This window comes from Erythrolamprus reginae, chromosome 1, assembly GCF_031021105.1.
Source record: "Erythrolamprus reginae isolate rEryReg1 chromosome 1, rEryReg1.hap1, whole genome shotgun sequence".
NCBI lineage: Eukaryota > Metazoa > Chordata > Lepidosauria > Squamata > Dipsadidae > Erythrolamprus > Erythrolamprus reginae.
Genome location: NC_091950.1, coordinates 57,128,486 through 57,141,841, shown reverse-complemented (window position 1 = coordinate 57,141,841; position 13,356 = coordinate 57,128,486). Strand labels below are relative to the sequence as shown.

At 38.6% G+C, this 13,356-nt stretch overlaps 1 protein-coding gene across 2 annotated transcripts in view; it reads right to left on the bottom strand.

Annotated features, from left to right (window-relative positions):
• Positions 1-13,356, bottom strand: part of LGMN (legumain) — a 43,830-nt gene that overhangs the window by 8,738 nt on the left and 21,736 nt on the right. For both annotated transcript variants that reach the window (XM_070753084.1, XM_070753092.1), the window contains exons 3-11: positions 12,994-13,091; positions 11,031-11,112; positions 10,314-10,399; positions 10,130-10,205; positions 9,502-9,564; positions 8,031-8,097; positions 6,050-6,168; positions 1,654-1,743; positions 272-472 (exon numbers count right to left, since the gene is read on the bottom strand). In XM_070753084.1, coding sequence (XP_070609185.1) covers positions 272-472; positions 1,654-1,743; positions 6,050-6,168; positions 8,031-8,097; positions 9,502-9,564; positions 10,130-10,205; positions 10,314-10,399; positions 11,031-11,112; positions 12,994-13,091 — 882 coding nt within the window. The remainder of the gene's footprint in view (positions 1-271; positions 473-1,653; positions 1,744-6,049; positions 6,169-8,030; positions 8,098-9,501; positions 9,565-10,129; positions 10,206-10,313; positions 10,400-11,030; positions 11,113-12,993; positions 13,092-13,356) is intronic.

The window sequence follows — 13,356 nt, the reverse complement described above, 5'->3', positions numbered from 1 at the left end:
ACCCGGGTCTTGCAGTGGGGCGCAATTTGGGAGTGGTAGGTTGTGCGGGCCACAATACCATTTAAAGTCACGGCAGAGAGTTGTATGTGTGTGTGTGTATGCAAAATGTTTACTTCTTCCTAGGGAGGAGTAACAGAAAATAACTGAGAAGCACTGGCTTAGCCCCATATGTGAAATGGGACATTGTTGTTCTAAAGGAGATATTTTTCACAGTAACACAAGACAATCCTTTTCTACTGAAGCCCATGTTGCATTTCCTCTTCACTCTTACCTCCAGGTGTGTATTCATCTCTTTTAAAATTGCCTTTGCTTCATAGATGTCATTGGTGGCCATCAGTTTTCGCTTCATAATTGCAAGGGGCACATCAGGGCTAGGTGTGAGGTCATAGTGATCGACTGGCGGCAATGAAACGGAGATGCTAGAATTCTTTTTTAACCCTTGGAACTGTATTACTTTCATACGAGAGATAGACTGCAAGTGGAAAAATAAAGAGTCAGCCACTTGAAAAAAATAAAATAAATGGAAGTACATTTAGGGGACTCTTTTATAAAAGTATTTATCAGGTAGACTCACTGGGGACCAAGAGTTGTAGTACAGCAAAATTGTGAGCTTCCATTGTTCCCTGTGCTAAACAGCTCCAGCATCATCCCAATCCTAGAACTGGGAAGGAGTCTGCCCCTTATGTGAAGTTGATTTGGAAAACTTAAGTTAGGGAAGACAGTTTGGCCATTCTTTATCCTCACAGAAGCCAGGGCCATGCCTACTATGGTGAGCTAATCTACTGAAAGTTAGATCTTAATTAGAAGCTATAAAACAAGGAAAGTAAAGGACCAGGTTACTTGCAGGACTGCCTTCTGCCGCATAAGTCCCAGCGACAGGTTAGGTCGCACAAAGTCGGCTTTCTCCAGGTCCTGTCAACTAGACAATGTCGCTTGGTGGGAGCTAGGGGGAGAGCCTTCTCTGTAGGGGCCCCTGGAATCAGCTCCCCCTGGAGATTCGTACTGCCCCCACCCTCCTCACCTTCCGTAAGAGTCTAAAGACTCATCTATGCCGCCAGGCTTGGGGCCATTAGACTCCAGCCCCCTGGCCGTCAAATGATATGCATGTTGTTATTGAGTGGGAATGACTGATTTTTAATATAATGGGGATTTAAAATTAGATAGTGGTTTTTTTTTAATTAATTGGAGTTAGGATTTGTATTCTATTGTTCTTTTTAATATGTTGTAAGCCGCCCTAAGTCCCCGGAGAGAGGCAGCATATAAATCCAATAAATCCAATCAATCAATCAATCAATCAATCAGCAAACAAACAAATAAAATAATTAATTAATTCTCCATTCCCCCTCCCTTTTTTTTATTTTTTATTTCCATCCAAAGACCTGGCAGTTTAAAAGTTGCATTCCTTGAATGATGCTGTAAATGGTTTCCACACAGACACCCTTTTCTAATGTAGCTTTTAAAATGAATTTTACAGAAGTGGATCTCTACGGAGAGTCTCAACCATCTGGATCATGGTTTTCACAAAGCAAGGGACTTTTTTGGTTTTTCCTTTGAAAATGTTTCACTTCTCATTCCAGAAGCCTTTTCAGTTCTGGGTAGAAGGCTTTTACCACAGAAACCTGTCTCAGCACTTCCCTACTATTAATTACTCACAATGTTTCCATACTGCATCACATGACTTGTGTTGGTAAAGTTCCTTACTAACACAAACTGCCTGTGGAGGGTTTCTCTGTTCAGATCTTCCTGCAAGATGAAAAAGAAAAAAAGAAAAAAATGCAATTCGGGCTTGCATGAACAAGTACTCAAACACAGTGTTTCTCCAAAGTTTTGGTTCTCAGTTAGCATCTTTATAATACAGTGTTCCCTCGATTTTCGCGGGTTCGAACTTTGCAGAAAGTCTATACCACGTTTTTTCAAAAATATTAATTAAAAAATACTTTGCGGGGTTTTTCCCTATACCGCGGTTTTTCCCACCCGATGACGTCATATGTCATCGCCAAACTTTCGTCTGCCTTTAATAAATATTTTTTTTAATAAACTTTAATAAATAAACATGGTGAGTAATAATCTGAATGGTTGCTAAGGGAATGAGAAATTGCAATTTAGGGGTTTAAAGTGTTACAGGATGGCTTGTGATACTGTTCATAGCCAAAAATAGTGTATTTACTTCCGCATCTCTACTTCGCGGAAATTCAACTTTCGCGGGTGGTCTTGGAACTCATCCCCCGCGAAAAGCGAGGGAACACTGTATAATCTTTTTTAAATGCTGGAAAACGTCCCAAGCGACAATTTAGGGAATAGAGTTTTAAGCTCAAAAGGAATTTTCACAAAAGATTACAAATCATTTATTTATTATTCATTTATTAGTTGGACTTGTATGCTGCCCCTCTCCGAAGACTCGGGGCGGCTCACAACAACATTTGTTTTATATTTTAAAAAATTATGAGGAACATGCCAGGAACAGTGATTAATATTCTGAGAAATTAATGAATATGCCTGTTTTAGACATGTTTACTTTACTAATGGTATCCAGAAGTGCATTGAAGTTATATCTCTCCTTTCTTCTCTGCTTCTCCCACCCTCTCTTCCCCTCCCTCTCTCTCTCTCTCTGACTTCCAGAAATCACAATAAAAAGCAGTAATAGCAACGGTGGGCTACGAGCCAGAACGCTAAATTGCGCTCGCCATCGCAGCTCGTAAGTTCTTGCGGGACTAGCACAATTTTGCTGCTGCACCTGTGGAGGAAGCAGAATCCATGCGCCCATGTTTCGGTGAGGTTTTTTTTGCTTCCGCGCCTGCTGAAATATGGGTGCACCTGCGTCTCCATGCGCAATTTTGCTTCCTCCACAGGTGCGGCAGTAAAATCACGCTGGTCCTGCAAGAACATATGAGCCGCGGCGGCAAGCACAATTTAGCGTTCCGGCTCGTAGCCCAACACTGAGTAATAGTGTACTCGATAACTAGTGCAAATTTTTCAGAATTTTTGCCATAGGCCAACAATGGGCACCTATATAATTAACACAAGACTATTACTTGATTCAACACATTATAACAGCGAGTAGAATCACTATAGCCCAACATTGGGAAAAAGAAGAAATACCAACGGATAGGGACCTGATTAAGAAAATGTTGGACTGTGCTGAATTTGACTCTTTATCCAGAAAACTGAAATACAACAAGAAAACACAAGAAATAGATATTTGGGCCAATTTCTACAACTAGATTAATGTTAGGGAGAGAGAAAAGACAAACTTGCAATGAGCAAGAAACAAAAACCAAAACAAAACTGAACTTGCAAACGTATTACAATCAGAAAAACAAAAACAAACAAAAGTAAAATTTTATTTGTTCGTTGACTCCTTTTTTAGAGATTATATCATTATAACTATGACAATAATAGTATAAATGTAATACTTAGAAAAAGAAATCTGAGATAAATAACTGTATAAACATATAGAGAACATCGCTGTTACACAGCGATGCCCTTCATGGCATCGGACCAGAATATCTCCGAGACCGCCTTCTGCCGCACGAATCCCAGCGACCGATTAGGTCCCACAGAGTGGGCCTTCTCCGGGTCCCGTCAACTAAACAATGTCGGTTGGCGGGCCCCAGGGGGAGAGCCTCCTCTGTGGCGGCACCGACTCTCTGGAACCAACTCCCCCCGGAGATCAGAACTGCCCCTACTCTTCCTGCCTTCCGTAAACTTCTCAAAACCCACCTTTGCCGTCAGGCATGGGGAAACTAAACATCTCCCCCTGGGCCTGCTGAATTTATACATGGTATGCTTGTGTGTGTGTATGTTAGTATAGGGTTTTTAAAAACTTTTAATATTTTAATTAATTGGATTATGTATTTGATTGTTTTTTCACTTGTTGTGAGCCGCCCCGAGTCTTCGGAGAGGGGCGGCATACAAATCCAAATAATAAATAAATAAATAAATAAATAAATAAATAAATAAATAAATAAACAAACACCAGGAAAATAAATCTAAAACACAGCTGCAGTCTGGCAGCCGGGGGAGGGAGGGGGGAAGAGGGGTGTATGTCTGATGTAACCAATAATTATGACTGTACTCACCTTTGAACAATCTGTTATGTCAGTGTATTGTCTTTATATTTGTAAATACCCAATAAATATTATTTTTTAAAAATATTTATTGTATAAATAGGTTAATCTCCCTCCAAAAAATTGTCCATAAAGATCATAAGTATAATGGTCACAAGGGGAAAAAAATAGGTGCCTTTTTTAAATTCCTGATGAAGTCAGAAGATGAACCAGAATATGTACCAGAATATGACTTTACCTAAGGCCCCCAAATGTCTAGAGCTGGCCTTAGTTTCAGCCTCAAATGGGTGGGTGGCTGAGGACATGGACCAGACTGCTCCTATGTAACGTCTCTCTATCACCAATCCCAGAAACTCAGGAAAATGAAGCATCAGAAGGGGAAGACAAAATCTAATCAGACTAAACATAAAGAACAGCCTGTGTTCAGGCCAACATCATGGCAATAAGTATGGCAAAACACCATTATTTCTGCATATTTGTTACATCTGCAATTTCAGTGGTGGGATTCCATTTTTTTTACTACTGCTTCTGTGGGCATGGCAGGGGAAGGATACTGTAAAATCTTCATCCTCTCCCCACTCCAGGGGAAGTCCTCGGAGAGGGGCGGCATATAAATCCAATAAACAAACAAATAAATAAAATTCCCATTTCCTTCTGATCAGCTGGGACTTGGGAGGCAGAAAATACATGGGGGCGGGGCCAGCCAGAGATGTCATTTATCGGTTCTCTGAAATACTCAAAATGTCTGCTATCTTTCTCCAGTACTGGTCAGAGCCTGCTGAAACCCACCTCTGGTCTGCATGACCAATTTAGTGAGGAAGGTCAGAATCCAGGAGTCCCCTATATGGTCACAGAGCCTTTCTTGCTATTTGGTGAATAAAGTAATTTGGATTCGCTCAGAGTTGGGTTCTGACTGGTGAGGACCAATGAGCTGCCTGGGATACAGTCTTATGATGTTAGGTGGACTGAATTTGACTCGTAATTCCTGATTAACTGGGCAGGGTCATTTAATTGTGAATATGGCCACCTCTTTCTTAAATCCAAATTCCTCCTGTATTATTAAGGTTGCACCATACTTATTTTTTCCAACACAGGTCACTAACCAGTGCAACCATCATGGAACTATACAATCTAGATCCAACAGATTCAGTAAGTAATCCATTTCCTCTAGAGCTCTCTGCAGCTTCAACTCAACCACCTTTTCAACAAAGACTAAACAAAATTGTCTAGGATGGTTAGATGGGGTATACTGGCCTTCTGAAAGGCTACAAAGACCTGGCTTTGCCGGCAGCCCTGGGGGCCATGAAACTGACATCTGTCATGGCCAAATTACATTGAATGGCATGCATGTGTGTTGCCTGGATTGACTGAGTTATGGGTTTTTAACTGGGGTTTATAGTTTTAGATTTTCATATTTGACTTCTTTTTTATTGTATTCACATCTTTCATATTGTTGTAAGCCGCCCTGAGGCTTTCGGAATTGGGTGGCAGAGAAGTCGAATAAAACAAACAAACACACACACACACACACACACACACACACACACAAACAAACAAACAGAGTCTTTTTTAAGGCTAACAGAATAAGCCTCTCCCTCAAGAAGACACCACTGCATTGACCCAACCTTGTGTCAAGTGATTGGCCTAACTGTCCAAAGGATCCTGCCCACTTCTGTAGAAGTTCCTGAGAATCCAACTATTCTCAGATAATCGGCCATACCGTTATCAACTTAATGGGACCAGCCTAGTCAAGGTCCATCTGTGGCCAATCCGAGGGACATGATACTCCAAGAGGCCAATATTTTTCACAAGGGCATCCCAAATTATTCTCTTCAGAGAAGAATAAATCATTTGGAATGGGGCCACTAGTTAGCTATTTGCAGATGCAATAAAAACAAATAAATGTCTATGTTTCATATTGCCATAATGTAATCCCTAATATGGGTCCTTGCTCAAGTAAATATCAGATCTTGGCAACTTACCACATCAGAATCTTCCATCCATTTGACACTGTACAAATCCCCCAGGTATGTTTGTCTCTTTTCATCATAGTAACATGCATATGAAGATTCATCAGGGGTAGACGCTGTTGTGGCATAAACTGTGAAGAAAATGGATACGCCCTATTAACTTGCTCAAGAAAGAAGTCAGTTATAACCTGACCAATGGTTGGATTTTAAGGTAACTTGCTCCAATAAGCATATGCTTTAAAAAATCTTTTCACTTTAAATCAAATAAAATAAAGGACAGACTGAACAAATTAGTCAATCAATAATGAAACTTCTAAGATATATTGACAATTTCAATCTGGCACAGGACAAATGATCTCGAATGGCATCCGAGATCTTAATTTGCATTTTCAAGTTAAATTAGAGCTCTCAATTGAACATAAATTTGATTCATTTATTTAGAATCTACAAAAGGGACTAGGTGGTTCCATCTCCTAAATGCCAATGAATGTGCTGGCATTAATTTGAGAACTTGACTAAATACATATTTACATTTTAAATCCTTGAGGAATGTACCAGTAATGATTTGTTTTGGTCTTCATTTTGGCAGTTTAAAGTTTGATCGAGACATGAAATAGTCTGAAGAATAAAGCCTGTTTTCATACACATAAATAATGCAAACAGTTCTTTCAGACCACAAGCAATTTGTGTTGGCTGACACATTCTTAATGGTTCTTCAACAATTTCAAAGTCAGCGATTCTGAACACTTGAAAAGAACTGCAGATATTGTTTATCAACCACAGTTGGGATTAACAACTCAGTGGTTAAGCAAAGTGATCATTAAGTGAAACCATAATTGTGTTTATGATCTTGCTTCATCTTTCTTTGCTTTATAGGCCTGAAAAGAGGGTAAATGTGAGGATTGGTTACAGTTACTTTTTCACAAGTTTTTTTTTAACTTCTATTCACAAAATACTATTAGATACTCCCCAAAATGTAAAGTTTTAAGTGCTAGAAAAAAACCCATAAGACTGAAAAAATTAAATACAAAATAAGTAAAACATCAGCCAGTGGCTAGGGTTTTCTATTGTTAAAACCATAATTAACTAGTAGTTCAACACATATCCTATCTGCTAAAATGAATTACTATGGAAACTTGGATTAACAATCAACATTTTACTGGATATAGCCAACCAAATTTTCTTCACTCTTTAAGAAGAGTCAGGTTCTTTATTTTTAGTCTGTCCAGATAAATGTCACTTCATGTCTCAACAACTGCAAAATGGGTATGTCCTTGAAGATCATTCAGAAGCTCCAATTAATCCAAAATGTCCATACCCCTCTGCTCCATGGCTGCATCAATTGACAGAGTGCTTCTGTGTGCAATTCACGGTGTATTATTGTCTATAAAGTCTACATGGCATAGGGCCTGGATATATGTGGGGCTGCCTGTCTCCCCTGGTTTCTGCTAATCCAGTACAATCCAGCCTAGTGGACATACTCCAACCCTTTCAATTAAAGCGTGCCATCTTTTGGGACTCAGGAAACATACACCTTGTGGTGTTATCTCGCCTTTGGAATGAGGTCCCTCCTGTGATCCATTTGGCATTCCAGAAGGACTTCAACACCTGGTTGATTTCCCAGACTTTGGTGTAAGGTAGATGAGACTTCCCTCTGTGGTTTTTAAAAAATGTTCCCTTTGTTGCTAGATTGCCATCTTGTCATTGTTCTGTACTTATTTTTGTACTTGCTTTGGTTATTTTTGTATCCTGTGGTTTTAATTCTATTGATTTTTGTGAGCCTCCCAAAGTCACAAATTGCATCAACAAATGGGGACAAATTATATGAAAGTGTCAATATGTGACTTTGCAAATCACTATAATTCCATAAATTAATGTCTATGGCATAAATTTGGATTTACAAGGATTGAGAATTTCCCCTTCAAATGTTCCTTTGAGTTTTCACTAATGTTACTTATTAGTTTCCAGATAAAAAAATTAATTAATCACTTACCATTAATATCATTAGGTAAATTTTCCATCATTGATCCAGACTCACATGCTTCAATGTAAAATACCATCTGTAATTTACAGAAGATTCCATTAGAAATATTTCAGCAGTGGTTGGTTCATTGTATTCACTTTTTCTCTCTAGCATATTGCCTTTTAAACCAGCTCTCTCTGATCTGGAATCCTCAAGATGCATTGAGATTATAATTCTTAGTCAGCATTCCCAGTGATTGGGAATACTGGCTAGGGACTGTGGGAGTCATAGTTCTCAGATATGTTGGCAAAGACAAATTTTGTAAGAAGCTGGCAGAAAGGCAGTTGAAACTCCTTCCAATCTGTTTACATGAAAACATGGTACATTTACGATAGAGCCTTGGTGGTGCAGTGGTTAGAGTGCAGTACTGCAAACTACTTTTGCTGATCACCAGCTGCCAGCAGTTTGGCAGATCGAATCTCAGTAGGCTCAAGGTTGACTCATCCCTCCATCTTTCCCAGGTTGGTAAAATGAGGACCCAGATTGTTGGGGGCAATATGCTTACTCTCTGTAAACCGCTTAAAGAGGGCTATAAAGCACTGTGAAGCGGTATATACTGTAAGTCTAAATGCTAATGCTATTTAAACACAATTATTTTTAAAACCTTTATTTCAATTTTGATGATTTATTATACAAGTTTCTAAGTCATTGCAAAGAGAATATAAATTGGACATATCAACAAAGTCCTACTTAGGGGTCTCTGGGTTAATAGAATTGAAGAAAAAATGTTCTATTTTATTCTTTTTCTCTGGATATGAGCATTCACATCAAACAGCAAATAATATAAGCACCTGCATTTCAATTAAAGACGTTCAAAACACATAATAGCTTAGCTATGCAGCACTGTATTTTTCATTGTATTTTAAAAAAAGTTAATTGTAGTGATAAAATATTCATAATTATAGTTGATCTATGGTTTCCTTCATGCTTTCTGAGCTTGGTGGTTTTCTTAGAGATGTTTTATAGGTAACATCTTTAGTGCTAAAAAGGAGTGGAGTTTGCTCTTATTATATTTACATCTTATATCCCAAATTAACTCTTACTTCTCATTAATTATACCAGAGCCATAACAGCAAGAGTACTGACTAAAAGAAGCCTTCATATAATTGAGCCCAGATCTAAACATCAATTTCCCTTGCATTTTCCTCATCATCTTGTCAACAAGGCCACATTCCAAGCAGTTTATTAGTGTAAAATTTATTGTATCACAGCATAGAACTGACAACTGTATGATTCCCAGGCACTTCAAAAGATTTTCATGCAGTCAATTGCAATAAATAACAAAGCTTGTAGGTTTGCTGCTACAGTATAACTCGTCATGCTTGACAACTCAAACTTCTAACTTTCTATAATGACATCCATAAACTCTTGTAAAAATTACAGATGAAATTACAAAGAAACCTTCTACACTATTTTTATATCTTGAACGTAAGAATTTTACCTTTCGGTATTTTTTATGATGGTGCATATACCTAATTGTCCTGTTCAGGTGTTGCACCTTGAGCTGGAAAACAAATTGTTCACAATTAGCTCATGGGCAAATGAAATTAGAAACATACAGTGAATATTCTTCTCCCAAAATTATACGAAACCCTTATAACTTGAGATATATGCTAGCATAATTATCCATGAATATGAGATTAAAGAGAAGCCTGGTTTTTGAGTTTAGTCCCTGTTTTGGTAACATCAACTTTTTGGAAGTAAAATAAATCTCATAATTTATCTAATTTCAATATATCCTCATGTTAGAGAAAGAAGATATAAGTTCAGAAATCAAAGCAATGATTATTTACAATCTAAATTATATACACTAGTTGGAAAATTCATTACAATTCTCAACCAATATGCATGCATTCTTTCATACTATTATTCATACATACAGATGGACCTCCACCCAACATTCAGAAATGTTTTCAAGGATTCTATGTCAAATTCAGAAACTGATATTCTGGCTTCATTTTCATAAAGCACCAAAGAAACAAATACCCAAGAGTCCCCCCCCCCCCCTTCCCTCTCCTTTTCAATTTCCTTGCAGACACATAGGCAGGCGTTTTGTGTCGAAAACATACCTCATCATTTGGAAAAGCCAGAATTCCAGGGGCGCCATGATCCGTGAAGTAAACAAATATGTGATCCTTGGGACCGCTGTAAAGTTTAAAAAAAGAGCTCATCATTATTTATGTTCAGAGTCGGTAAAATTACATTAGCAATAAAGTCATTGTTAGGGAACCTAATCTGTCCTTTTCCTGTTACCTTTGTAATACTTTTCCCGATCCTTTATTCTTTACTGCTTCAGCATCACCCCTCAGCACAGCAAGGAAGGTCTCTGGTGTTACATCCTACAGATCGGTACAAATTGAAAACTGAAATGACCTCTACGTTCCTGTATCTGCAGCAAGCAACCCACAACCATTATATCTATTAATGCACGTATTTATATCCTGTCTTTATTGTTGTATTAATATAATAACACCTTCATTATACCTAAGCAACAGCAAAGTTTCTCAACAAGAGGGATGAGTAGAGTATAGGATGCGATTCCCATCTTAAAGAAAAAGCCTGTTGGACAGAATGATGAGAGCAGAGAAAATTCGTGGCCAACTGAATCGTCTGAGGCAGGGGTAGGCAAAGTTGACTCTTCCATGACTTGTGGACTTCAACTCCCAGAATTCCTGAGCCAATCATGCTAGCTCAGGAATTCTGGGAGTTGAAGTCCAAATGTCATAGAAGAGCCAACTTTGCCTACCCCTGGTCTGAAGTAACAAAACTAGGTATGGAGTTTAGGATTAAAATGGCCTCCAAGAGTGTAAAATCAAAAATGAAATAGCATTTTCCATAGTCTGCACTCTCGTTATTTAGATTTACAGTATTTTTAAATTTGAGTTTAATTACTGCTTTTATAGCAACAAGTGCTGTTTCGTCACATCACCAATTAGCTCTTCTGTTCATGCAAGGAAATGAGACACTCACATTGTTGATGTAATCCTTTAATACTCCTTTGTATACATCTTTGCCATTTGGTCGATTAATAATAATGCCTTTGGTTGGATTACTGGAAATGGAAGAAGAGTCTGAATGTTAAAGACATACATAAAATATCACAGTCTCCAGAGATTTCTCAACCTGAACATCGACTGCTATAGAAAGGAGAACACATAAACTCTAATCATTGGGGAAAATCTAGTTTTTACTTTAGGGAAGTCAATTTCCCCATCCTGATCATTAAACTTTCTCCCTTTATTTTCCTTTTTCCTCCAATTTCATTATGATTAGTCTACATTTATTAGTCTACAGCTGGAAGGAAGGAAGGAAGGAAGGAAGGAAGGAAGGAAGGAAGGAAATAAAAGACAAAGAAAAGATACATACGAAGTAATGTTAAGTCCCTATGAAAAATATTATCCTTTCCTTATCTAAGGATCATGGATTGGCCCCAGGTTTTAGATGGTATCATGGAGTAGGTACAGGAAGTTACCTGCTCCATGATGTTAAGAAAACTCTTAAGCAGGATCTTAAGTAAAAGAGCTGAAAATATGTAAATTGTCTTTGTTTTATTCAGTTTATGGAGACTGCTTTAGAATGCAAGTGACAGGCTGGCCATGCAACCTGTTGCCAAGCATTGCTGTAAGGAAATGGAATAGTTAGATGCTAAATAGCACATAATGTATCTGGCAGCCTGACCAACTGCAAAATGCTTTACGAAGTTATTACTTCTTTTGTGGCTGGTTAGCTTTATATGTCCCATGCAGCCTGTGAATGTCAATTCATATGCGATACTCAAGTGTATCTTTACGTATCAATAAATTTATATATTCCCTTAATCTGCCTTTGAAACAAAAATGGCCAATCTAAGCCATATTTTTATGATTCCCAAGATGAGCTATGAGCTAGCTTGTGATCACAGTCTAAGGAAAATATATATATTTTCTGTCCCCCTTATGACTTCATACAAATTTACAGATACTACCCCTCTTATAACCACTTAGTTGTTGAGGGATGTGGTCATTAAGTGAGATGCCATCTGATTGTCTTGATCAATGACTATATCCCCATCTCTCTGTTGCAGTCATTAAGTGACTGCACAGGGTTATTAAGCAAACTGCTAGGGAATGGGCTTAAGCTTCCTAGGCTCAAGCCCAGGAGAGGGCCTGAGTCTCCCAACACACCCGGGTGTCCCAGGCCTTCTCCCTTCTCCACCAGAGAGAATGACTGCAAACACCATCATTCTGGAAGATGCTGAACACTGGCATTCATCAGTTTCTGCCTCTTCAGAAAACGTAGTAAATGCCAGTATTCTGAGTCTTTTAGAATGTTGACATTCATTAGCATTTTTGACAGATTTGAGGCCCATTCCGTAAGCATGGTGGAAAATTTCCCTTCCCTACAAAGGGGAGAGAAAATTCCTTGGTGCACTGGGGAAACAGATCTCAAATCTGTCATCCCTTCTGCTTGCAACATTCCCTGATGGCTCCCCTACTTACTTTTTGGGGAAGCTGGCAGAGACAATTGCAAATAGCAATGACGTGATTGCAGGACATTAGTCATAGAGTAAATGAGAACAGGTTTTCAAGCATTAGAAATGCACTTATGGAACTAGGGGACCCAGTGGAAGACTTCAAACTGCTTTAGGACTATAAAGTATCCATAGTTAGCCGGTCATGACGGCAAACATTAAACGACTGGTTGTAAGTTGAAAACTATCTGTATTGATCATTCCAATAGAATGCAATCTGTGTTTTTGTATCCTGAGAAAAAATAGAATGTTAAAGCAGTTGGATATGCCCAAATGAGTTGATTGTGGATGTGCTTGAAAACATTATGTGAAACTCATTCAAAGAGTAAACTAAGGTGAAGTTGTGAAATTGAGACTTTATTAGAAAGAAAAACCCTTGTGACTTTACTATAGCATTATTGTGGTTAAATGTTTATTACTTACTCAACATTATAAGCAATGTCATCATACATCATAACAACGATTTGTTCATCTGGTATACCATTCCGATGCACAATTTGGTAAGCATGGCATGCATCAGCCTGAAAAATGTAAGGTATTTTTTTTTGCCAACTGTTTTTCAACAAAGATAATATGACATTATATGGATAAATATAAATCGGACCAGAATATCTCCGGGATCGCCATCTGCCGCACAAATCCCAGCAACCGATTAGGTCCCACAGAGTTGGCCTTCTCCAGGTCCTGTCGTCTGGCAGGACGCAGAGGAAGGGCCTTCTCTGTGGCGGCCCCGACCCTCTGGAATCAACTCCCCCTGGAGATCAGGACTGCCCCCACCCTCCTTGC